Below are 26,985 nucleotides of genomic sequence, written 5' to 3'. Positions count from 1 at the left end.
CTGAACTATTAAATTTTTTAAAGATGATGCTGTTAAGGTGCTACACTCAATATGCCAGCAAGTTTGGAAAACTCAGCAGTGGCCAGAGGATTGGAGAAGATCAGTCTACATCCCAATCCCAAAGAAGGGCAGTGCCAAAGAATGCTCCAACTACTGCACAATTGCGCTCATTTCACATGCTAGCAAGGTTATGCTTAAAATTCTACAAGGCAGGCTTAAGCAGTATGTGGACCGAGAACTCCCAGAAGTGCAAGCTGGATTTCGAGGGGCAGAGAAACCAGAGACCAAATTGCAAACATGTGCTGGATTATGGAGAAAGCTAGAGAGTTCCAGAAAAACATCTACTTCTGCTTCATTGACTACACAAAAGCTTTTGACTGTGTCGACCACAGCAAACTATGGCAAGTTCTTAAAGAAATGGGAGTGCCTGATCATCTCATCTGTCTCCTTAGAAATCTGTATGTGGGACAAGAAGCTACAGTTAGAACTGGATATGGAACAACTGATTGGTTCAAAATTGGGAAAGGAATACAACATGGTTGTATATTGTCTCCCTGCTTATTTAACTTATATGCAGAATTCATCATGTTAAAGGCTGGACTGGATGAATCCCAAGCCGGAATTAAGATTGCCGGAAGAAATATCAACAACCTCAGATATGCTGATGACACAACCTTGATGGCAGAAAGTGAAGAGGAATTAAAGAACCTTTTAATAAGGGTGAAAGAGGAGAGCGCAAAATATGGTCTGAAGCTCAACATCAAAAAAAACTAAGATCATGGCCACTGGTCCCATCACCTCCTGGCAAATAGAAAGGGAAGAAATGGAGGCAGTGAGAGATTTTACTTTCCTGGGTTCCATGATCACTGCAGATGGTGACAGCAGTCATGAAATTAAAAGACGCCTGCTTCTTGGGAGAAAAGCAATGACAAACCTAGACAGCATCTTAAAAAGCAGAGACATTACCTTGCTGACAAAGGTCCGTATAGTTAAAGCTATGGTTTTCCCAGTAGTGATGTATGGAAGTGAGAGCTGGACCATAAAGAATGCTGATCGCAAAAGAATGGATGCTTTTGAATTATGGTGCTGGAGGAGACTCTTGAGACTGCAAGAAGATCAAACCTATCCATTCTTAAGGAAATCAGCCCTGAGTGCTCACTGGAAGGACAGATCGTGAAGCTGAGGCTCCAATACTTTGGCCACCTCATGAGAAGAGAAGACTCCCTGGAAAAGACCCTGATGTTGGGAAAGATTGAGGGCACAAGGAGAAGGGGACGACAGAGGATGAGATGGTTGGACAGTGTTCTCGAAGCCACCAACATGAGTCTGACCAGACTGTGGGAGGCAGTGGAAGACAGGAGTGCCTGGCATGCTCTGGTCCATGGGGTCACAAAGAGTCGGACACAACTAAACAACAAACAACAACAAATGTGGAAGACTCTTGCTTTTATACAGCCGCCTAAAGAGTGAAGCTTTGGGAGTCAAGATACTAAAGAGTATTATTCAGGATAACAAAAGAGGCTGGGTGCTTCAGTAACAGCAACACCACAAAAGGTGGAATGAAATTTCTCAGAGATGTAGTGAGCACATAGGTTCCTGAAGAGGATAATAAGACAGCAATTCAAAAGTAAGGATGGGACCGAGCAGCAGGTACCCCACCAAATCTGTAGCCCCATCAGCTGCTCTTGGCCAGGGCAGAAGGTTTGTAGGCAGTTAATTCTTATTATTTGCTGTACCAGCTCTCAACTAGCATAGCAGAGGGGTCTGGAATGGGCCCCTCCCCAGGAAATGAACTGGTGTTAGATCTGGCAGATCCATTGCTGATCCTACTCCAGCCTTGCGCTTGCTGGCTGCCACTGGCGGGAATGCTGCCATGGTAGTGTGTACCCTGTTGCACTTTCAGTAGGTGTAGTGGAAGGCTCCATGGTGCTGGATTCCCCCTTCTTCCCACCACGACCAGCAGATAAGATTCCTCTGCCTGGAAGCAGTCATGAGCACATTTAACCATGAAATAATTCCTGCTGAACACTTTGACACTTGCTTTGGAGTAAACATGCATAGGGTTGAGCCAAAAGAGGACTACCTGTCAGGGTTGAGACAGATGAGGGGGAAGAGTGGTGGCACAGCCCCCCTGACGAAGTGGCACCCACAGAGGAATGTGAGGAATTCATGCCGGGGGAAGACTGGTGGAGGCACTCCTCAGAAGAGGGAGAAGTTGAGTCAGAAGCAGGCCCCAGTCAGGGAGGGGACCAGCCAGCCCCCTCACCCCCCCATTCACAGCTCTACAACGCCAGCGGAAAAACAAAAGATGCAATTAGAAACAGCTGCAGCTCGGGTGGGAGTGAGTCAGATACTTAAGAGAAGGCAAGATAAGAGTCAATCAGTGTCTGCAACTGCTGCGTTTGAAGGCATAAGTTGAAACACTCACAGTGTGTGTATTCCTGTATTCTGACTCCTGACTAACCCTGTTCATGGCTTCCTGATTTCGGCATTTTGACTCCTGGCTCCCCTGACCTCGGCTTCCTGACTGACCTGGACTGTGTACTTCAGCTTTATCTGAACCTGACTGCGGGCTTTGACCTGGACTGTGTACTTTGGCTTTATCTGACCCTGACTACTGGCTTTGACCTGGATTGCGTACCTCGGCTGCATCTGGCCCTGACTGCTGCTCTTCAGCGCACTGACTTGTCGGCGTCCTAACACTACCCATGTCTAGATTTCTAGTAGTACTACTCCTCTCTCATGGAATCATGTAGTCAGACACCAGCCTACTTGGCCTCACAGGCTTTCCACTGCATTAAATTCTGTGGTTCATCCCTGCAGTGTCATCCTTGCCCAGTGAGCATCTGAGTAGCTCCAGTTTCCCAGAAGAGATTGCTATGGTCTTGCCCCCATTTTTCAAGTGAAGTCAGGCCTGATTATCCACAAAAATAGACATGTGCATCACCTTATGTACATATTATATTTTTATTATTAAAACCAAAATCTTTGAAAATGTTCAACAAAATATTATACAAATTGCTGTTTGATCATAATATTTGTGAAAGTGAAGCTATGCATTGCTGCTTCAACAGAATGGCTTTACTTACCATGAAATTTTGTTAATTTTCTGATGTGCTTAAAAGCTATGGAAGGAAAAAGCTGTAACACCACTGCACTCTTATGAATCACATTTCTTATGTCAACAAGTTAGAGATGGTTTTTGTTTGTTTGTTTATAGCATGACAAACTTTCAGGGATGCCATTAATCTGTTATTCCAATGGAACATTTAGTAAATTACCTGTGAAATCTTACAATCAGCATTATTCAGGGTTACTCATAGGATTGCCATGAGTAACAGGAAAACTAACATCAACAGATACATTGATTTATTTTATTTTTTGCATCATCATCATCATCATCATCATTGTCCTTTCTGGTTTTTTTTAATGAACTGCTGCCTTAAATGCATATAAACAACATTTGGAAAATTGACACAATTGTAATAACTCTTAACTATTGGTCAGACAAACATTTTGGACATTGCTGAAACAACTACAGTTATGAGTAGATTTGTACAGTGGAGAACATTGACATTTTAAAACTTAGAAACCCAGCCCAATAACTACATTCGACAGAATGCTGGTAAAATTCAGGATGATGCAAAACCAATTTATCACAGTATTTTCTCTTATTATCAAGTCTTTGCCATGAATATTGCAATTATGAAAAATGATCAGGCTATTGAGCTCCAGAATGTTTGCAAAGATAGGGATGATCCAGACCAAGTTAAGCTTTTTTAAAGCACTTTTGAACATGGAGTTCAGTAATAGTTTTAAGCCGATGCCTGGCTTTTTCCTCCTCTGATGTACTGCATACTTTTGGCTGAATTGCACTCATTCCCATGAGCCTATTTCCTGATAATAAATGGCATTACCATGAATGATACTTTTTTCTGTTTTCTTTACTTAATAGTCAGGCTGCATGCTCTATTCACAGGTTCAGTCCATGGGTGAGACCTTCTTCAACACAATAAAAGGGTTCAGATGAAAAACAAGCTAACAAACAAGACTGGGTTATTAAGGACCCTGGCATCATCACAGTTAAGCAATAGTAACAAGGGAGAGAATGGCTTCAGTCTCTTTTTACAGTATACCTTTAAAAAAAGAAAAAATGCAACATGGTAAGTTCCTGCTACCATGGCCACTAGTAACCTTAATTGCAGATGTAGTGTAAATTGCATTTACTCCATTTGAACCATCAATTTTGTCCCACAAAGGTCTACTGGAGTCACTGAGTTTTTACCACTGATGTCAAGAGGAGAAGGAGCAGAACCACTGTGCTATTGGGTGGCTATGCCTCATGTAACCTCTATCCATGGCAGCTCCCTTTGACTTGCAAGAGCTTCCTTGTGGCATAACATGTTGAACAGGCTAACAAAACTGAACAAATTAACTTAATTGGCAAAATACTGTATTTGGGGTTGGATTGGGTTAATTTTTAGCCAGGAGAAACACTGTGGTAGTGCTAATAGACTGATTACAGCAGGGAAGGGAAAGGAAAGGACACCACAGCCTCATTCCTAGTGCTTCTGTCAAAGTTCAACATTGTCCTCATTTTTGCTGGATACACACATTAACTTGCATTTTATAGCATTAGTTCCAGTGCATGAAAAAGCATATGCGCTAACGACTGCAATCCTGTGCACACTCATCCCAGAGAATGTCCCACTGAACACAATGGGACTTAATTCTGAGAAGGGCCTGCTTACCCATAGGTGCTAAGGGTGTGGGGCACCCGGGTGCCGGGCTCTCAGGGGCGCCAGGCCGAGAGTCCATGGCTGAGATTTGGAGTCTGGGATTGAAGAGCCAGGCCAGCTGACAGCCGAGCAGAGCAGAGCCCATCGGGGTGCTGCAGGCTTTTCTGCTGTGCGCACTGAGACCTACTGCCTGCCTGGGATTGGTGGGCCGTTGATAGGCCCACCCAGCATGCGCACACTGCTCACACAAGGTGCGCAGCTTCCCTCCCAAGCCTCTGTGGGGATTGCTCTCCTCCCGCAGCGGCATGGGAGAGAGTTGTGTGCCTCCTCAAAAGCTCAACAACTTTAGCCTGTCTCCCCCCCCCCGTTTTTTTCACCCCGGCACCACATATGCTAAAGACAGCTCTGATTCTGAGGAAACATGCATAGCATTGTGCTTCAAGTAGCCTAATAATGTCTTGAGCTTCCACAAACCTTAGTCTACTTTATCAAATGCTTAAAGTGAACTCAGAAGGTGGCAAGCACAAATAACACAAGGTTTAATTTATATTGTGTGTGTGTGTGTGTGTGTGTGTGTGTGTGTGTGTGTGTGGTGGGTGTAGACTTAGCTGAACTACTATTGTTTACAGATTTAGACTTTATCATTCAATCAGTATAATTTTCAAATTTGGGGGATTGCAGTAGCCCTAATTTGGGTGGCAAGTGAGGATCCATGGAGGGAGGTGCTGAAGTAGGTAGAATCAGTCTCCCAGAAGCAGTTTTAAGAGGAAAACTAAGATGCCCGCTTAGTTCTTTTAAAAATGTCACAGTTGAATTAGTGCCTCAATCCTCAGACTTTTACACACACAAAGAGAGAGAGCTGTGCAAGCTGGTGCTGTGCATTTATCGGCTTGTGAAATGGCTGCCAGCTTAGCTGGGATGCTTCATAGGTACAGTAAGTTTTGAAGTTGGTCTTGGGGCAAAAGTGGATTTGACATCTTCTGCATTTTTGCATGTAACACACAAGTTTATTGAAATGCAAATAGCACCAGCTGGGAGAAGCAGAGAACTATTGAGGTTGTAGCAGGTAATGGGGGGGGGGGAGTTAAACTCTTTCCTCCTCTACCATGGTCCTAAGGAAAGCCCTTTTTCTGAAGCTGAAATTGTCTTTGCGAGAAAATTCCCCATTCAAAACATCTGAGGAAAACCTGCTATAAAAAGATGTTATATGATATTTTGGTCATTCGTACACCCCATTTTAGAATAGGGAACTAGGGAACTGGACTAGAGAAGGGATGGAAACACGTGGTTCTCCAGATACTGTTGGATTCCAGCTTCTATCAGTCCTGGCCAGGATGGCTAATGGTCAGGAATTATGGGAGCTGCAGTCCAACAACATCTGGGATGACCACATGGTATCCATCCTGGGAAAAGAGGATCAGGAGATTTACTTTATCCTGCAACAATAATAAATAATAATTAAAGCGGAAGTTCAGAAGATGTAACTTGAGTTTTCCCCATATTCCAAAACCTACATTCTCTTCCACAACACTATGTGGAAAACACTATGAGTTACTCCCATCTAGTGGAGAGTGGGCAAATCAGTCAGTGTTTCATGCATAGATCCTTTTTAAAAATGATTGGGGGGGGGGGAGTTTGGTTGACAAGGAAGATAAAGCAAGGGGACTGGTTGCCAGGATTTTAGCTTGTAAAAAAGGCCCTGGCTTTTTTGAGGGGAACCAGCACCACATTGCACACAAAGCTCCCCATCAAACTAGGGATGCACATTTACAGGGATCAGGATTTAGAATACAAACCACTGGATCTTTTAAGGAATGGAGAGCAAGGACTTAAAAGCAACAGAGGCTTTAGAAGGAACAATCAGGTAATGAAGAGTCAGTGGAGGCTGGGTTTTCCATAAAGGACAGTATCTTATTGTGAACAAACCTGTACATCACAAATCCAGTTACACTAGCTATATTGATTTCTATATAAGTTTCGGCGTTACGGTTAATGTGTTTTATAAAATATAAAACTATGGGTGTCATATTTAAAATATATTCCATTGCCAACAACATGTAATCTGTTTCTAAAATATATCTGTAACACTTTCCTGGAAATCTGATGGTCAGAGTGTGCAGTGTAACCCAATACATTCCTGCCCTTCCTTATTTCTTCTGTCCACAGCCAGTCATTTGTCTAGGCTATGAACTTTTCTAGGCAAATCAGAACATGTGGCACTTGCAGACAGCCAAACAAGGTCCTGGCACTAATCTCTAAATTTACTAATTTAGTAATTAGTTAAAACATGCATCTTATTTTTCTAAAATGGGGACTTAAATTAAGAACTAGCTCTTGTGTAACTACGGAGATTAATTTTCTGTTATTTCTTTCAGTACTGATTACCCAGCTAGGGTTATACATGATACCAAACAGTTGGATCCTATCCCAAGCAAAATATCCTCATGTTCTGGAGTGTATTCCTCTTGTACTAAATGTACTGGCAGGAGCTCTTTGGGCTTGTAGAAGGCACAGGCAGTGACTGCAACTTCCTACCAAACCAAATGTTTACAGTTGTGTGGAGAAACTGTTCTTACCCCAGTCCAGGTAAAGTTAGCCATGACTAAGTGATACTGAAGGCAGTGGGGCTTAAATCTTAACCAGGTTTACTTGGGAGTAAGGTCCAATGGTCTCAGCATAATTTATTTCCAAGCAAGTTGTTCAGGATTGTCACCTTAGGCTGCAATCCTAAACACGTTATATCAGACTCAACTCCACTGGAACTTAATGGGCTTACTCCCATGAAAAAATACATATGATTGTGCCTTACATCACACAGATAACTTTAGCTGGATTTGGGACATATAATATGAATGGTGTGTATAATTGGAAATACTGTAAAATCTTGAAATAGTCACCATAAAATTTTACTTTACAACTATTGTCGTTTTCTTCCAATAGATATTTCAGATTCCACCCCCCCCCAAAAAACTCCCCACCCCCACTAAAAATGTATGCTTTGACCCAAACCATTAAAGTGGTTTAAAATACTTCAAAATCCTCCTGCTCTTTATCTTGCTCTTAAACAACCTCATTGTTTTGCAAGCTGGTGCTCCCAGCCTCAGTGAAATCAATGTGTGCTTCATATTGGCTCAGGACTCCAGCCTTGTGGTTTTCAATTATTTTATACTGGAAAATAATTTACTTCAAAGCTGCTTTAAATGATCAAATGGTGTATGTTTTAGTGCATACAGAGCATCGTGCTTGCTTTTGTGCTTGAAAACTCTAGGCACAACACACAGGGAAATGGTGCATTTTCTCAGTTCATTTCAGTGGGGCTTTGCCTGAGTGGTGGGTAGGGACTACTTGGTAGGCTGCTAGCACTCCATATTAAATCAATACAGTACAAAACAATATCCAGCACTGTCTGTTCATCCCACATTTCACTGCAGTATGCACTAGGGAGAATGAATGGGAAAAAACTTATGACTTTTAATATTCCAGCCCTTTGAAACGCCATTGAAGCTTTGGCCTTGGACTGTGCACCTTTCAAACTGATGAAAGCAAGGGGAAAATTTATCAAAGCTTAGACTATTTTGTAGATTATGCTTCAGATTTTGCCTGCAAAAGTAAACTCTGCTTTTATCTGATTCTCTCGACTCAAATGAACTATGAGGAATTTCATTCACTTGTATGCACAATGAGAAACTTCACTGGAGTCAGTCAAAGCGACAGCAGGGGACTCAAGTATGAGTTTTTAAGAACAGAAGGGAAGTAAGTTATGTGTTGGGCATGTCAAGACAATCAGCTGCAAGCACACCCCAACTGCATTCTTGGCATAGTGAAATAATCCTTCAAATCTCAGTCCAGAGGCAGTAGAGCACAAAACAATCCATATATATTACAGTAATGGGAGTGGGCAGTTGTAGAAGTGGCATTGCTGGTACTGTTCCCATGCTGGATAATTTGTGTCCTATTGCGTGGAAGAGAGAACACAGCCTGAAGGAGGAGGGGGCTCACATAACAACTGGCAGTTCCAAGGCAAATACGTGTCCATGCACACGCCCTTGCCTTTTGCCTTCTTCCCACATCAGCAAGTTCATCCGAAGCAGCTTTCCCTAACCTGGTGCCCACCAGATATTTTAGACTACAACACTCATCAGCCTCCTCCAGCATAGCTGATTTGGAGTCCTACCTTGTGGCAAAGTGGGAAGACTTGCTATGGAGGTGTTGGTGGTAAAACCTGACAAGAGGCTTCCCCAAGCTTTGTCTTAGGAAGTTTCAGTTCCAGCTCTCAGCGAGTCCCCTCTTTGCAGGCAGAGCATTGGTGTTAGAGTTGCAGTATCAAATGGCTATGTGGTGAGGATGGAGTTGCATCACTTGTTATTATTATTAATACCATGGACACTAGGAAACAGCCAACTGCTGAAAGCCCTCCAGCTTACAACAGTTTTGCCAGTGGGGGAAATAAATCATTTCCCTAGCAGCAATCTGTTGCCTTTTTAAGTTCTGGGGAAATGCAGTATGTGTCTCTGAACAGGAAACATTTCCTTTGCTTCTGTTGACCACAAACTGATCATCTAGACAGGACCTAAATTAATCTTGCTGGCCATTTACCATGTTAGATTTGTGCCCATTTGTAAAACTAGCATCAGTTTTTCTAGCGCATATCTCACTGTCAAAGCAAAATATAAGCACAACTGTTTGTCCTGTGATGATACAAAAAGAGTTTCTGCTTACAACAGATGTTTAGCAAGCTATTGATGCTGTGGTACCATATGCAATCCAGCTTGCTAGAGCAAAAGCAGCAGAACTTTTGTGATTAGCTAACAGAAACTTGAATATTGTTTTAATCATTTAGACTTCAATAATTCATTAAACTTTAAGCAGCAGGTCTCTCTGGTCAGGTTTTATTAGCATGCTTCCAAATGAAATAAATTCTAATCAGTGTCTCTTGAGGGAGGCGAGATGGAGTTTGTTGCATTCAGAGACACAGCTCAGTTTGCGATGGCATATAAAATCCTTGCACGCTGAGTATGTCCAAGTAGTAAAAAGCTTTCATCAAAAAAGGTGGCAGGGAGAAAAATCTTGACTCATTTTCTTCAGGGTCTCATTACATATAAAGTCTCAGATTCCTATGCTGTTCTTCAGCTGCTGTTACATGACATTTTCAAAAAGCTGTAAGGATCTCATGATATTGTCATCCTGGAAGCAATGAGAAAATAAACCATGTATATTTATATTGCACACACAAACAGTTCTGCCAGGCCTGGAGGACTGGTAGAGATGGATTTTTTTTTCAAGATCCACAAATAAACCTTAAGTTGACTGGACGAGTCCATGTTGTGGCCTGCAAGCAGCAATGGAACAAGGCAGTAAGCCTTGAGGTTGCACAACTATCCCAAATTTGCATAGAATCTAAAGTGTCAACTGGATCCTAGTCATGTAAATCATCATTTGCAATTAATCAAGTTCATTTCATCAAACTATAAGCTAAATGCCATTTCCCATTTCATATACACACCACTGCATTTCTTTGGCTTGGATGGAATGTTCCTTTGAACTGTAATAAAGCCCCTTGCTTGCCTGGGTGGAGAGAAATGGGACTGTGGAATACCATTCTGGTAACTTGGGAATGCCTCCCCACCCCAAGGATTCAACTGAAGTTTAGGTCAGAGAGAGGGGAGAGAGAGAGAGAGAGAGAGAGAGAGAGAGAGAGAGAGAGAGAGAGAGAGAGAGAGGTAACAAAAATGGAAATGGCCTTGTACTGTAAATGCATTGTTAAGTCCCTGGAAAATAATAAAAACATGTTTAAATGTACCAATGTCTATGGCCAAACCAATTACAATATGAAATAGCTCTGAATGCTATGCATTTTCTCCTATTTTATACATGTTTCTATGTAAACTTGCATATTGTCCAGTGCTATATACTGCCAGCCATCTGTTTTATTAATTCAAGGACCTGCTTCTGGACTGTGATAGACTGTAAACAACTTGGGCTGCAATGCAGATGCAAATGCCAGCAAGAGAACTTTGCTTTGACCTGTGAGAGACTTCATTAGTACACAAGGCATCAATTAAGATTGACTGCTCTCATTCCCTTTCCAAGATGAGGTACCTTCTCTCCTACGGAAGACTTCTTAATTAATAAGCATATTATTATGCTGTATTATTCCAAATGATATTAACCTACTGTGACCATAATTTTGATTATGGTGATCCAAATATGCATATCCAATCAATATAGTAATATAAAATAGAATCCACAAGGAAACTAAGTGCAGAGTATGGAGTTGGTCTCAGTGGCTCTCTAGAGTTTTAGGCAGCAGACATTCCCTGGTCTACCTGGAAATGCCGTGGATTGAACCAGGGACCGTTTGCATGCAAAGCAGATGCTCTGCCACTGAGATATGGCCCCCCTATAGTTTACCTTCCCTGTGGCGCTTCCCATTACATCTATGTGTAATGTTGATTTAAAGAACAGGGGAGCAGGGGAGCAATCAATATTCCACCAAAGTCAATTAGTTTCAGTGGAGCTGGATGATATTCCAGATGTCTAATTTTAATCCTCTTTCTTAAAGCTATGTGTTCATTTATTTCACGTTTATCTTGAGCTTACAAAAATACTTATATTTTTAAAATTTCAGAGACATAAGAACCACATAAGCTACTTTTTCTAGTTCATCCCCCAGTTTGCACAAATACAATCTTCAATACAGAAGATATCTAGGCAGCTGCCACTACTTTCAACTTATATCCATTTTAAAACCATTTTGGGGTCAAATACTGGGGTTCCAATTGATTTGCTGTACTTTGCATGAGTAGCTTCCGTACAGAACTGTTCAAAATCCATAGCAACATCTTTACTAGCACTAATCAAAATGTCACAAAGTGTGTGAACAAGCCTTCAGGTTCTCCAGAATTCTTCACTGAGCAAAAAATTCAGTGAAGTGCAGGGTGGGTAAAGCCTGGTCTCAAAAGCCATAAATGCCTGAGATAGATTGTTGAAAGGAAACAGTTGCAGACTCAGTTAGATTAGGATCTCATGAGTGTTGTGCAGGTTTCAGGAGTTTACACTTAGGGTTTTCTAGGTGTGGGACAAGCTAATTGTGGATGAGCCCTTAGGAATGCTGAGGCAATTCCACTCACATCATTTCCATCTTTGAGAATATAAGGTATCATGCACTGTTTTGCATTGGAACCTTCCACCAACTTTTAGTTTTGCCATGGCTGCAGTCACTTCTTCATATAGAAGCTAAAATGCAGCAGCTACTGGAAATTGTGATTTCAGATGAGAAGAGATGGAAATTGGGGTAGCTGTTTCTAGGTTAGTAAAGATATAGCTATAGCTATCTCAGTCACTACCTGTATTTCATCATAACACATAGAGAATCTGTGCAATAAGTCTACAGAATGAGTAAGAGAGCCTTGCTACTCTTAGTGTGAAATAATACACCCACAAGGGAATAAATGACTAGACCTTTTTCTTAGTATGCATAAGATTGTGCTCTCAGTTGCACAGACAGTTCAGAACATGACTAGGCCATGTCCGGATAATACAGATATATGGTGTTCTCTGTGCACATGTACACAATCCCTTTACCTCCAAACTGCAACTGTATGTGCAGCCCCATTGTATGCAATATGTGCACTGTGCCTTCCCTGTTCTTTCTACCAGTGGTGAAGTGCAGCAAAGAATCCTGAACTTTATAAGGAAGTTCAGCCATAGTGGCCCAATCGAAACCCGATGTCCTGGAGCTCTCAGCTTTTGGGTAAAGTGAAATCTCAGCTTTCTAGCATGAGACAATCTCTTGGCTAGCTTTACTGTGGAAGGAAGACTTACCTCCTGACATGACTCAATAAACTCATCCAGAGTAACGACACCATCCTTATTTTTATCCATTTTCTGCAATACAGAAAAATACAAACTCTTTGAGTTCATAGCACTACTGCATTTACAAAGTGCAGCATAATATAACACTGATAGGATTCATATACATCTAAGTGGTTTTGCAGATTTAAACATATTCCACTGCCCAGACACAAAATGACTGAAAATTACCTAGGTATGAGTTCAGACATAAGGGAGATATATGTGCACTAACAAATAGAAATTTACCTGGAAAAAAACTTCTACGTGCTGCCTTGGAGCATCGTCTTTCAGCACTGGGTAGGTGTATTTGCCCATCATATCATAAATTGCCTTTACTATATCCATCATTTCCTGGAATTGTGACAATCAAAGCACAAGGGAGACATCAAACAGGGCTCTGGCAATGAGTTCTCACTAACATTTCTAGTATTAACCTTCAACAAAGAGAATACAGCTAGTTTGTGGGCCAACACCCTTATTCTGTGTTTTTTTTAAAGCCCACACACAAAGGAATAGTGTTGCTGTGCTTTAGATCTAAATACCTATGAATATAACATATGCTGAAATCTAAAATACACATTTTCCACATTTACTCCTTAATCACCCTCAAGGAAAAAATTATGCTTGGTAGCTATGCATTCTATGGATTATTATTATTATTAACCTGGGAGCAAATTTGCTCTGCAAATGCCGTCTGGTTCTACATCAAGGTAGACCTGGTGAATACATCTGAGAGTTTCAATAGCTTTAAAAAAGTAGTTTCTATTTGTGGACCTTTGTATAAAGTGAAATTAGGCTAAGGAACACCCCCTCCCTGACTGCTTATCTATCTATCTATCTATCTATCTATCTATCTATCTATCTATCTATCTATATCTATCATCTATCTATCTCTATCATCTATCTATCATCATCTGTCATCTCTGCAGTTTCTTGAATACACACATTACTTTTTATTGACTGTAAAGTGTGCTTCTCTACCAGTCTTTGCTAATGTAATACTAAAGACAAGCTGGTTTAATTTACCAAATTATCTTCACACATTTTACCGTTGGCTACTGTGGTGGCCATGACGGTGCACCTACTTGAATCTGATTGTAATTGAAATAAAAAAATAAAAACTTGTCCAGTAGCACCTTATAGACCAACTATAAGGTGATACTGGACAATTTTTTATTTTTTATTTATTTTTTATTTTGACTACATCAGACCAACACGGCTACCTACCTGAATCTGATTGTAATTGTTTGTTTCTATTGTTTAAATAGAGATAATCTCTTGAATAGTTCAATTTGCATGCAATATATTACATGTATAATGCAAGAATCTACATTAGCATTTGAGTAGAGGGGTCTGGCTTTGACTGATTTTGTAAAGGAAACAATTTTCTAGGCTGCTCTTGCAGATTGCTGATATCTCATTCACCACCATGATCAAATTCAACTAAGGTATCTGGCTTCTTTGATGTATGTAGCAAGCCTTATGAACCTTAGACTGTTCCATTTCAAAGAAACACAAACATTTCCTGGTGCAGCTTGTGGCTCAAAAGAGATAATTAGTTCATGTAATTTGTTGAACATATTGAGGGAGGTTGTTGCCATGAAATTGGCGAAGTCGTTAAGGACTAAAATGGCCAAGTTGGCATATGGTGTTCCATGTGCTGTTAATTTATCTGTGAGACTCATTATTACTGTGGCCACAAATGTGTTGTGAACTTGTTCCCTGCTTTCATCTTCTTCCAAGGAAACTGGTTGGCGAGATCTAAGTCAGACATTTTGTTCTCTCAAAGTCTTGTCTCTGGCACGGTATGTCCAACAATTGCATTACTTCCTGTTTTCTTATTCCTCCTGTTAGTTTGCTAATGTCATATAGATGGGTCCTCTTTGAGACCCAACCAAAATTAAAGTGCTTCAGTTTTAACTAAAGAGTTATATATTATAATTATAATTTGTTGTAACTCCTGGGGTCTAGGGTGAGGATCCAGGTAGATTTTTTTAAAAAAAATAAAACCATAATAAATACCTATTATTTAACATGTATCAAAAGCCAACTTTAATAATAATAATAATAATAATAATAATAATTTATTACAGTCAGAGAACAGCTTGTGAAACAAAAATGGGACTCATAATTATTTTTTCCTTTAAATAAGATGTATTAGTGTGAGTTGGCTTTGGCTCAGAGCCAGCAATAGTTGAATAGGCAGTGCATGCTGACCTGGGCTGGGGTATTTTCAGTCTGTCGTGCCAAGGTTGAATTAAGTTTTAAGATGAGCAGCTGGACAGCATTTTCCAACCCTCCATTTTCATTTCCTTTAAAAAGCTGAATTGGTGCCACTGACTCACCTCTTTGTTTATATAGCCATCTTTATTTATGTCATACAGATTAAATGTCCATCGTAGCTTTTCGTGAACTGTTCCTCTCAACAGAATGGATAGTGCCGTCACAAAATCCTTTTGACAGAAGAATACAAATATATTTTTATTGGGACAGAAAGTTTTCTCCAAGTCTCTGTAGAGAAGTGTGTGCCTTATAATATGTTGCTTTATTATAACATTCCCTTCTCTGCAATAACATTCATTTACACCATTAACCATCCCTTCATTAATCCTAAGGATACACCAATGTGACTTGATGATTCTGCCTACCAGCCAAGTCTCAGTGCCTAGTTCCATACCTCCCTCACATACATTTTAATCATTTTTCTTCATCTTCATGTTCCAAAGTGGACTCTTCTCAGCTCCTGTCTGCTTTCCCCCCACAATCTGTTTTAAAGCTGTCCTGCTACCTTTTTATTTTAAGCACCGACAGTCTGGTTTCATTCTGGTTCAAGTGGAGCCTGTCCTTTTTGCATAGGCCCAGTTTATCACAGATTTTCCCCAGTGTCTAACAAATCCAGAACCTGCTCCCTGACACTGTCTCATCAACACATCAAAACTACAAATTTGTGTCAGAGAAAGCTACCTTCTAGGTCCTGGCTTTCAACATGACACCTAGCAAACTAAGTTTTCCTTACAGGATCTTTTAACCATATTACCCCATATCTTTGGTGCCAACCTTTTCATTTCCATGGGGCTTGCATGGGAATGGGCTGTATCAAGAATGAGAAGACAACATGTATTGGATCAATTTCTGTTGGTTACATTAAGTACAAGCTGCCAGGCCTACAACACTTTTCGTCAGAGACATGGAAAGGAAAAGGTTTAGAAACTATGATGTTCAGTAAGATGATATACATACAATAATAATCAGAACAAACGATTATTCCGTTACCTCAAATTTCACAGATCCAGTCTGTGCTGTATCAAATGCATTAAAGAGATAATGGGCATACATACTAGCATCTGAAATAAAACACAGTAAGATGATGTATTGTTAAAGAAATTTAAATAAGCATTTGTACAGCTGAGCTGAATGTCCTGGTTAATTTTTCAAATTGAAAGTAGTGATTCGAGAGGGGACACACCCAACCTCTTAAATTCTTAAAGTTCACAGCCTTTTCTCCCTTTGCTGCTGCTTCTGTTACCTTTCCCCACACGCTATTCCATGCTTTCCCAAGTACCGTATGTTCCGGTGTATTCCGGTGTATAAGGCGACTGGGCGTATAAGACGACCCCCTACTTTTCCAGTCAAATTATAGAGTTTGGGATATACTCACCTTAATGAGTATATCCCAAAATTCCAACACACACCAATTAAAAATTTTCTGTATCTCTTCCTCTCTCCGCTTTTTAAACACCAGTAAATGAAGCCAAAAGAGAGACATCAGTGCTTAAATGCACAGGTGTTTAAATGCACTTACTTGCAGGCATGCTAAGAACTACTTGAACTACCGTAGATTTCATTCGGAGGGAGGGGAGGAGAGGTGGGGAGAGGGAGAAGGAGAGGGAGCCTGCTCCACTGGCACTGTGTTGTTCCAGGCACCGAGGTGAGGGGGGGGGAGAGAAAGAAAGAGGCTGCCGTGCACGCTTTCTTTCTGTGCTTTTCTTTCCCCTCTTCCTGCAGGAAAAGAAAGCGGCAGTTGCTTACACACGCGTAATTGGGTGACGCTTTCTTTCCCTGCAGGGAGGAGGGAGGAGGGAGGAAAGCTTTGTGCGTCCCCTCTGCTGCACGGGAAAAAAGCGGCGGCTGCTTACATGCGAGTAAGCGGCTGCTGCTTTCTTTTCCTGCAGGGAGGAAAGCCCCACGCATCCCCTCTTCCTGCACGGAAAGAAAGCGGCAGCCGCTTACACGGTCACTGCATATGGCGGGGATGCGCTTGCGGGCCGTTTTTTAGCTCCCCCCACCGTATGCGTATAAGACGATCCTCCAACTTCTGAAAAGATTTTCCTGGGTTCAAAAGTTGTCTTATATGCCAGAATATACGGTAATCCCAGACAGTTAGAGATCAGATATCTGGCCAGATTTGGCTCTTTATGTTGCAGTCACGAAACAGAATATGAAGCCAATTTTGAGAGAGAGGACAATGTTTCCAATGCATATGGCTGACCATAGCCAACCAAGGCTCATAAAACTATTCACAAACCCTTTACAACTATCCTCTCCAAAAATCATTGAGATAGACACTTCTAATTCTAATTAAATTATTTTTATGAGCATATGCAAACTTCAGTCATACATGCAATGCTCACAATTATTCTGATATTATCCAAAATGATATTCAGAATTATACAACAACCATATCATGAGCATTTTTAAATCACATGTGGAGTCAATTTTGGTTTCATACTTTAATGTACTGGAGGTGCCCGCCAGCCCTGCATTCCAACCCCTCTATAGGGAGATCAGTTTTCTTAAAATGATGTGTGTCATTTTTGTGTGACTCATGACTTCTGAAATTTGAGCTATACTTCATATATGGAATGCTCTCCACTCACCCCCATGTGGGAAAAACTGTGCATAAATCTGTTTGAACGTCTCTTCATTAACAGCTCCACTAGGACATTCCTGTTGGAGAAAAAAATGAGTAAAAAACACTTGAGATTTCCTTTGCAATACTGCCTGTTCCCAGACACAGCATTCCTGTCCTTATACCTCTGTCCTCTGAGCACGTTCTGTACAGGATGTATGCTAGCACCCAAGGCAATCTCTTGTGGTACTTTCAATCAGTCCCATCCCCAGCCTTCTATCAATAAGCAATGACTTTTGTGGTTACCAGACAGTAAAAAATTAAGTGGAAGGGGGTTCATTGCATATTTCACTATATTGCCCCTATGTGGAGAAGATGAAAAAATCTGGAGATTTTCATCTGAAGAAGATGAAAAAAATTAATTTGTCCATGAAACACAAGATTGCAAAGACTGCTGTGCGTTTGACCCCACCGCCACCACCACCTCAGGCAACAAACTTCCATTTGATTCCCATTAAATGAAAACTACAAGAATCAAGGCAAGTTGGGCTGTCTGACTATACCAGGGGTAGCCAACACAGTTCTCTCCAGCTATTGTCAGACAACTCTGAGAACAGGACTCTGGACTAGATTAGTTTTTTTACATTCTTATGTTAACTCCCGTCAACTCATTTCAGCACGGCAAATGGTCAAGGATGATGGGAGTTGCAGTTCAACAACATCTGGAGGGCATTACATTGGCTACTAATGGAGACACTTTGATGTCTCCCAAATTACCTCCATGCCTCTGTTAACAGGATTCTGGGTACAGTCAACAGGTGATTACTGTTACCTTCATGCTCTTCTACTGGCTGCTAGAACAAAAATGCTGAATTAGGTGGGACTTTGTCTGATTTAGCAAAGAGACTTGCTTTTTCTTCTCTTATTGACATGCCAGTATTACATAGCTGCCAAGTTATCCCTTTTTTACAGGGATTTCCCCTTATGCTGAATAGGCTTCCTCGCGAGAAAAGCGAAAACTTGGCAGCTATGCAGTATTAACTACGGCCCAGTTTATTCAGTTCTCTAGCTGGAATGCTAGGGAGAATGCTGTATGGCTGGGTTTTCAGTGCAACAATGCACCACATATATGTGCCAGAATTGACCACTGATTCAATTTTATTGTTAGGTCATTTTAGATGTGGATTTAATGGTCTTACAAGGATCCACCACATTAGATGGTAATGCATAGTACAGTACTGCACTTTAAACTGAGGTAAGCCAGCCCTGCTTGCACTTCTGCTTGTTCCGCTGAGTGGGCCTGGGCTTCTGCCCCAAAGTCCTGCCCTAACAAACAGTACCACCAATGAAACCAGAATATTTCCATTTACCATTTCTCTTTGCATTTCTTTTGTTGTTTAGTCGTGTCCGACTCTTCGTGACCCCATGGACCAGAGCACGCCAGGCACTCCTGTCTTGCACTGCCTCCCGCAGTTTGGTCAAACTCATGTTCGTAGCTTCGAGAACACTGTCCAACCATCTTGTCCTCTGTCGTCCCCTTCTCCTAGTGCCCTCAATCTTTCCCAACATCAGGGTCTTTTCCAAGGATTCTTCTCTTCTCATGAGGTGGCCAAAGTATTGGAGCCTCAGCTTCACGATCTGTCCTTCCAGGGAGCACTCAGGGCTGATTTCCTTAAGAATGGATAGGTTTGATCTTCTTGCAGTCCATGGGACTCTCAAGAGTCTCCTCCAGCACCATAATTCAAAAGCATCAATTCTTCGGCGATCAGCCTTCTTTATGGTCCAACTCTCACTTCCATACATCACTACTGGGAAAACCATAGCTTTAACTATACGGACCTTTGTCGGCAAGGTGATGTCTCTGCTTTTTAAGATGCTGTCTAGGTTTGTCATTGCTTTTCTCCCAAGAAGCAGGCGTCTTTTAATTTCGTGACTGCTGTCACCATCTGCAGTGATCAAGGAGCCCAAGAAAGTAAAATCTCTCACTGCCTCCATTTCTTCCCCTTCTATTTGCCAGGAGGTGATGGGACCAGTGGCCATGATCTTGGTTTTTTTGATGTTGAGCTTCAGACCATATTTTGCGCTCTCCTCTTTCACCCTCATTAAAAGGTTCTTTAATTCCTCCTCGCTTTCTGCCATCAAGGTTGTGTCATCTGCATATCTGAGGTTGTTGATATTTCTTCCAGCAATCTTAATTCCGGCTTGGGATTCATCTAGTCCAGCCTTTCGCATGATGAATTCTGCATATAAGTTAAATAAGCAGGGAGACAATATACAACCTTGTCGTACTCCTTTCCCAATTTTGAACCAATCAGTTGTTCCATATCCAGTTCTAACTGTAGCTTCTTGTCCCACATAGAGATTTCTCAGGAGACAGATGAGGTGATCAGGCACTCCCATTTCTTTAAGAACTTGCCATAGTTTGCTGTGGTCGACACAGTCAAAGGCTTTTGCATAGTCAATGAAGCAGAAGTAGACGTTTTTCTGGAACTCTCTAGCTTTCTCCATAATCCAGCGCATGTTTGCTATTTGGTCTCTGGTTCCTCTGCCCTTTCGAAATCCAGCTTGCACTTCTGGGAGTTCTCGGTCCACATACTGCCTAAGCCTGCCTTGTAGAATTTTAAGCATAACCTTGCTAGCGTGTGAAATGAGCGCAATTGTGCGGTAGTTGCAGCATTCTTTGGCACTGCCCTTCTTTGGAATTGGGATGTAGACTGATCTTCTCCAATCCTCTGGCCATTGCTGAGTTTTCCAAACTTGCTGGCATATTGGGTGTAGCACCTTAACAGCATCATCTTTTAAAATTTTAAACAGTTCAGCTGGAATATCATCACTTCCACTGGCCTTGTTATTAGCAATGCTTTCTAAGGCCCATTTGACTTCACTCTCCAAGATGTCTGGCTCAAGGTCAGCAACCACACTACCTGAGGTGTACGAGACCTCCATATCTTTCTGGTATAATTCCTCTGTGTATTCTTGCCACCTCTTCTTGATGTCTTCTGCTTCTGTTAGGTCCTTACCACTTTTGTCCTTGATTATGGTAATCTTTGTACGAAATGTTCCTTTCATATCTCCAATTTTCTTGAACAGATCTCTGGTTTTCCCCATTCTATTGTTTTCCTCTATTTCTTTGCATTGCTCATTTAAGAAGACCCTCTTGTCTCTCCTTGCTGTTTTTTGGAAATCTGCATTCAGTTTCCTGTATCTTTCCCTATCTCCCTTGCATTTTGCTTGCCTCCTCTCCTCCGCTATTTGTAAGGCCTCGTTGGACAGCCATTTTGCTTTCTTGCATTTCCTTTTCCTTGGGATGGTTTTCATTGCTGCCTCCTGTATAATGTTACGAGCCTCCATCCATAGTTCTTCAGGCACTCTGTCCACCAAATCTAAATCCTTAAACCTGTTCCTCACTTCCACTGTGTATTCATAAGGGATTTGATTCAGATTGTATCTTACTGGCCCAGTGGTTTTTCCTACTTTCTTCAGTTTAAGCTGGAATTTTGCTATAAGAAGCTGATGATCTGAGTTACAGTCAGCTCCAGGTCTTGTTTTTGCTGACTGTATAGAGCTTCTCCATCTTTGGCTGCAGAGAATATAATCAATCTGATTTCGATGCTGTCCATTTGGTGATATCCATGTGTAGAGTCGTCTCTTGTGTTGTTGGAATAGAGTGTTTGTGATGACCAGCTTGTTCTCTTGACAGAACTCTATTAGCCTTTGCCCTGCTTCATTTTGAACTCCAAGGCCAAACTTGCCAGTTGTTCCTTTTATCTCTTGATTCCCTACTTTAGCATTCCAGTCCCCTGTAATGAGAAGAACATCCTTCTTTGGTGTCATTTCTAGAAGGTGTTGTAGGTCTTCATAGAATTGGTCAATTTCACTTTCTTCAGCACCGGTAGTTGGTGCATAAACTTGGATTACTGTGATGTTAAAAGGTCTGCCTTGGATTCGTATCGAGATCATTCTGTCATTTTTGAGATTGCATCCCATTACAGCTTTTGCCACTCTTTTGTTGACTATGAGGGCCACTCCATTTCTGCTACAGGATTCTTGCCCACAGTAGTAGATATGATAGTCATCCGAACTGAATTCGCCCATTCCCTTCCATTTTAGTTCACTGATGCCCAGGATGTCGATATTTATTCTTGTCATCTCATTTTTGACCACATCCAGCTTACCTCCACTCATGGTTCTTACATTCCAGGTTCCTATGCAATATTTTTCTTTACAGCATCGGACTTTCCTTTCGCTTCCAGGCATATCCGCAACTGAGCGTCCTTTCGGCTTTGGCCCAGCCGCTTCATCAGCTCTGAATCTACTTGTACTTGTCCTCCGCTCTTCCTCAGTAGCATGTTGGATGCCTTCCGACCTGAGGGGCTCATCTTCCAGCGTCATAACTTTTATATGCCTGTTGTCTTTGTCCATGGAGTTTTCTTGGCAGGGATACTGGAGTGGCTTGCCAGTTCCTTCTCCAGGTGGATCACGTTTAGTCAAAACTCTCCACTATGACCTGTCCATCTTGGGTGGCCCTGCATGGCATAGCTCATAGCTTCTCTGAGTTATTCAAGCCCCTTCGCCACGACAAGGCATTGATCCATGAAGGGGCATTTCTTTTACGCTATCCTTATTCCACTGCTACTACATCCAGGTGGATGAGCTCTAATTCAATCAAAGAAAACTTTTATTATTATTATAAGCCTGAATGTCTAGGGAACATTTGAAAGCCTGAATGTCTAAGGGAGCAGCATTCAAAAGCAGCATTTTATCTTTCAGATATTTAAATATCTTTAGGGCAAAAGATGCTTAAATAGAAGGGAATGAAAAGAATGAATGAGAATTAAAGTTAATCCCTCACTTGCAGGCACCACAAGTGCTGACAATAACAATAGTAAAAACTGAAGGGCTGAGGAGTGAAAGAGAGGCTTTTGAACAAGCAGACAATGAGCCCAATCCCACTAAAGCTAAGCACCATTAAGTCCCATTGGTTTTCCTGGGAGACTTAAGGACACACTTAACCAGAATAAATCAACAAATACTTTTCAGAACAGAAACAGGAGCGAATATTTATTTTGTGACATCACTGGTTCATCATCTGCTGAAAAGGCTTCCTATGGTTTTTCGGCCAATATCCTCCATATCAAGAAAGACTGAACCAACATATAAAAATAAAGGAACTTAGCCATTCAGAATCTGGGGTGAAATTAAAACCCGATATTAGTCATATAGATCCACCCATATATGCAGAGTTGGAGGGAGAGGTTTGACAGACAGACAACACAGGGGCCGATCCTGATCTAGCATGATGGAGAGGGAGACAATATTTGCCTCAATTGCAGGCTTGATAAGAATCGGGTCACTTACACCTCCCCCACCCACAAGGATAGAGGCTTCCACACTGGCAACCCCCCCCCAAAAAAACCTTTCAGTTAATTATGGAACTCGGTTCCATGTGTATTGCATAGCTGCCAAGTCTCCCGCTGAAAAATGCGGGATCAGCAGCGGCCCGGCACCGGAAGTCACTTCTACACATTAAAATCCGGAGGTTTCCCGCGAAAAACGGGAGACTTGGCAGCTATGGTGTATTGATAGCAAAATCAGAAGTAATTCAGTCAGACTCAGCCCTAGATAAGTGAGTATAGGACTGCAGATTAAGTGACTCACTCAACTTTCCTTTGTATTGATAGCCCAGAAACCATGCGTGTATGTGCCATTATGGAACAAAGATACTGTAGATGCTGATCTGTTACCTTGTCACAGTTTGCAGTTTGAAGTTGTTCTACCAAGTTCTAATTGATATTCTCACTTGTTATGAGAATATTACGTAATTAGATTCGGTTAATTGATTAATTAAATTAATGAGATCTGACTCCTCCCAGATTTTGCTGGTTCAGCAGACTTTATAGGAATATTTGCCACTAGAGGCCAACTGCAGGGGTAGCCAATGTGGCACCCTCCACACGTTTTGGACTTGAACTCCCATCATCCCCAGGCCACCTGGACAATGACTAGGGATGTTGGAAATGTAGGACAGGTTTCAACTAACTAACTTCACAAGCAGAAGTCCATGAACTTCTGCTAGTGCAACATGGCTTTCTTCTATCTGCTCCCAGCAGCAGCCACCACCACTGAAATTGACTTGGGGTGTGTGTGATGGTGTCAGGAGATTCCCCAGTAAGAGGAGAGGTGGTATTGTTCCATATGGCAAGCTAAAAATTGCCATAGCACTACGTTGAATTTATCCCATAGTCCAGAACATTCCTGATATGATAGTATCACTGTCATGCATGCACAACTAAAACGTTTGATGTTCTCCCTGCATCATTTTAAAAATCATTTTTTATAGTTCACTATGATCTCTGGCAATATTTTGAACAAAACCTTCTGGAACAGTATAAAAAGGCAATCTGGCCATTGATCATCTAGTTTCAGCTTTCTGTGACTGGACTGCTTTCAGATGCATCTGCTAGTTCCAATTCATTTGTACCTAAAATGATCACAATTTTGTTTCATAAGACCCAATAATGCTCAAGAGACCTCATTAGTAAGGCAGAATATATGGCTGACTTGCCAGGCTTATTTCGTGTGAAACGAAGCTGGTATGCCCCTTAGTTTGATTTATACTGGAGGCTGCATAGCTATTTAAGACTTGCTTATGAAGACTTTGATGAATCTTCTGTCTGGTTAACACACAATGCATTAATATAACTTTTTTTAAAAGTGTATGCACAAAAAATAATTAGGGTGTTCCAGTACTCTTCCATCATTCCATAGTTTAAGCATTCACAGAATTGGGATTTCAAAGCTTATAATGAAAACATGCCTCTCTTTATTTTGCCTTTTATTGTGAAATAACTAATGGCCACTGGATACTTCCCATTTATTTCAATGGACTCAACAACTTGAAGCCAGTTCCTCTTACCAATTCACTCTACCTATGCCTGCTTCAAATGCAGTAGTATTTACTTGGAAATTGCCATTACTGTATTTGTTGTTCATGCACTTTGTACAAGGGATCGACATGAGAAGTGGCCTGGTTTGCACACAATGCAAAATTATGGTTTATTAAACTAAGGTTTATTAAACCATAGATTAGCACTATGTGTGAGCCCTGTCTAGAACGTAACTATGGTTTATTTCCTACCAACCATGACCAAAACCTATGGTTTGTTATTTGCTCACAAGCCTTAGTTTTTTTTAAAAACTATGTATTGGCATTTTTTGAAAACCCAGACCAAGGGTTTGTTTTGTCTTAGTCACAATTTGTTTGACACCCTGTCCCAGACGCTAATAAGCCTGTGTGTAACCCTTTGTCAAGAAATTATAGAATCAGCAGCATGGGCTCTAGGGGTGACTAGTACTGGAGAAATGATTTTACTTTGGGCATATGCTTCACATAAAATTAGCCTTGCTTGGTGCTGTTAGACCTACAGTAAGAGTGACCAACATACCTTGTGTGTAGCGCCACAGTTGTGTGTACCCTCACAAAAATCTGTTTAGCTCAAATTCTGGCATCTGGCCTTTGCAAGAGAATAAAAAAGAGAGACTTGCATACTCTTCTCTTAACTTGCTTATTCTCTCTTTTACCAGTTTTGATTTTTGGAGCCGTGTGTTCTCTGGCCTCAACAATCCTTGAATGAACAGTTTTTGACTATGTGGCCCTTGGCTGGTCCCACATAGACCATGAATTTTAAAACAAAGCAAAACACAATTACACTTCATGGCTTTCTTGGCTAGTCTGCAGATCTCCATTAAAGTGCACACCAATTTTTTTTAGCAGCGTTCTGCTACATGATAAGAAGTCAAACTAGGTACCGTGGTACCTCTACTTACGAATGACTCGACTTACGAATGTTTCTACTTACGAATGGAGCTCCATCCGCCATCTTGGATGCTGTTTAGATAGGATTTTTTCTACTTACGAATTTTTAGATAGGGTTGCTTCGACTTACGTTTTTTTCTCCCAATGCATTCCTATGGGATTCGACTTAGAGTTTTTTTCAACTTACAAATGTGCGTTTGGAACGCATTAAATTCGTAAGTAGAGGTACCACTGTATAGTCATACCTCGGTTTAAGTATGCTTCGGTTTGAGTCAGTTTAAGTACTCCGTGGACCCGTCTGGAACGGATTAATCCACTTTCCATTACTTTCAATGGGAAAGTTCGCTTCAGGTTAAGTACGCTTCCGGTTAAGTACAGACTTCCGGAACCAATTGTGTTCTTAAACCGAGGTACCACTGTATATACGGTATCTACCCCTTCACATCTTATTACAATTTTCTCTCTCTTTCCTTTCCTGCCAAAGCTAAGACCATGAGCTACTTGAAGCACCACCTACACATGTCTTGATTTGCTTATTTTACTTTGCCATATATATATCCCACCTTATTCCCAATGAGCTCAAGGGGGCATACATGATGCCTCATCACCTTCTCGTTTTTTATTCACAACAGTAGTTTGTGAGACAAGAGGTCAGTCACTAAGCTTTATGGCTAGGAGGGGTATTGAGTGCTGAATAAATGGCAGATACTGTGAAATTTTTGTGATCTTTCTTTTTAATTAAAGGAAGTATAGGTTTTAGTTTTTCTTTGCTTGTATGCTTTGTGTCCCTCCAGCCCCATGTCAGATGACTTAGTTTATCCAAAGTTAGAGGCATTGCACAGTGCATGTATCATTTAAGTCCCATAACCTTGAATTCAATTTAGCAATTCTATAGTGGAAAGGCACACAATAGGGCATTTTAAAGAGACTTCCATCTCTCAAAGAGATATCTATTAATGTACTCTGATCTTTCCATACATGAATGCTGTTGACCTATTAAAGATAACAGGCCCAGTAATAATTCCTGCAGTACATTCACCCTTTCAATCAGCTTGTTAATTTTGCAGCAAGATGCAAAGAGAAAAGGCACTGTATGCGACTTAAAAACTAGAGAGAAATGCATTCTCAAAAAATATCAATTTTATCGGTGCCCATTTTTGTCCCAGTAATCAAATCAATTTGGTAACAAATTTGAGGAGGGTATAAAAGCAATCCTCTATTTGCACAGGGGTTGCATTCCAGAATTCCGTGCCTGTCTATGTGGGCCCGCAGAAAGTGTTCTGTCTTGTATCTGTTCTGCCCTTTTAGTGACATAAAAAACAACAACTTCTAGATTTGGTGCTGTGCCCGCATGGGAGATTTTATGTAAATCAGTCGTTCTGGGGGGTGGGTGCTCATGGTCCCACTGTTGCTGCAATTGCTCTGTAGGGCCCAGACCTGTGGACAGCTGCCTAGAGGCTAGAAGCATGTGTGTATCCAGAGCACCGTGAGAGTTGCTGTAAGTGCTTATTTTGTCAATAGTTAACTATCAGACGTGTGCCTTCCTTGGATGGGGCAAGCCAGGACAAGTCATACTCAGAATAGATCCAGTGAAAATAATGGGCTTAATTACCTTAAGTCCATGTTTTCATTTATTTCCTCTGAGAATGTCTTCGGGCTCATTCACACTTCACTTGTTTGTCCCCTGCCTAGAAAGCATGGGTCCAAGAGGCTTTCCTTTTGCCCTG

At 41.3% G+C, this 26,985-nt stretch overlaps 1 protein-coding gene across 10 annotated transcripts in view; it reads right to left on the bottom strand.

The window, feature by feature from the left end:
- Positions 1-2,948: 2,948 nt before the first annotated feature.
- KCNIP1 (potassium voltage-gated channel interacting protein 1) overlaps positions 2,949-26,985 on the bottom strand; it is a 566,415-nt gene continuing 542,378 nt past the window's right edge. For all 10 annotated transcript variants that reach the window (XM_088661795.1, XM_088661796.1, XM_060271730.2 and 7 more), the window contains 6 exons: positions 17,471-17,540; positions 15,867-15,937; positions 14,939-15,046; positions 12,840-12,944; positions 12,564-12,626; positions 2,949-9,923 (listed from right to left, as the gene is read on the bottom strand). In XM_088661795.1, the coding sequence (XP_088517921.1) occupies positions 9,876-9,923; positions 12,564-12,626; positions 12,840-12,944; positions 14,939-15,046; positions 15,867-15,937; positions 17,471-17,540 (465 nt within the window). In that variant the 3' untranslated portion in view covers positions 2,949-9,875. The remainder of the gene's footprint in view (positions 9,924-12,563; positions 12,627-12,839; positions 12,945-14,938; positions 15,047-15,866; positions 15,938-17,470; positions 17,541-26,985) is intronic.

Source organism: Zootoca vivipara, chromosome 2 (genome assembly GCF_965207765.1).
Source record: "Zootoca vivipara chromosome 2, rZooViv2.hap1.1, whole genome shotgun sequence".
Classification (NCBI taxonomy): domain Eukaryota; kingdom Metazoa; phylum Chordata; class Lepidosauria; order Squamata; family Lacertidae; genus Zootoca; species Zootoca vivipara.
This window is presented reverse-complemented; position numbering and strand designations above follow the sequence as displayed.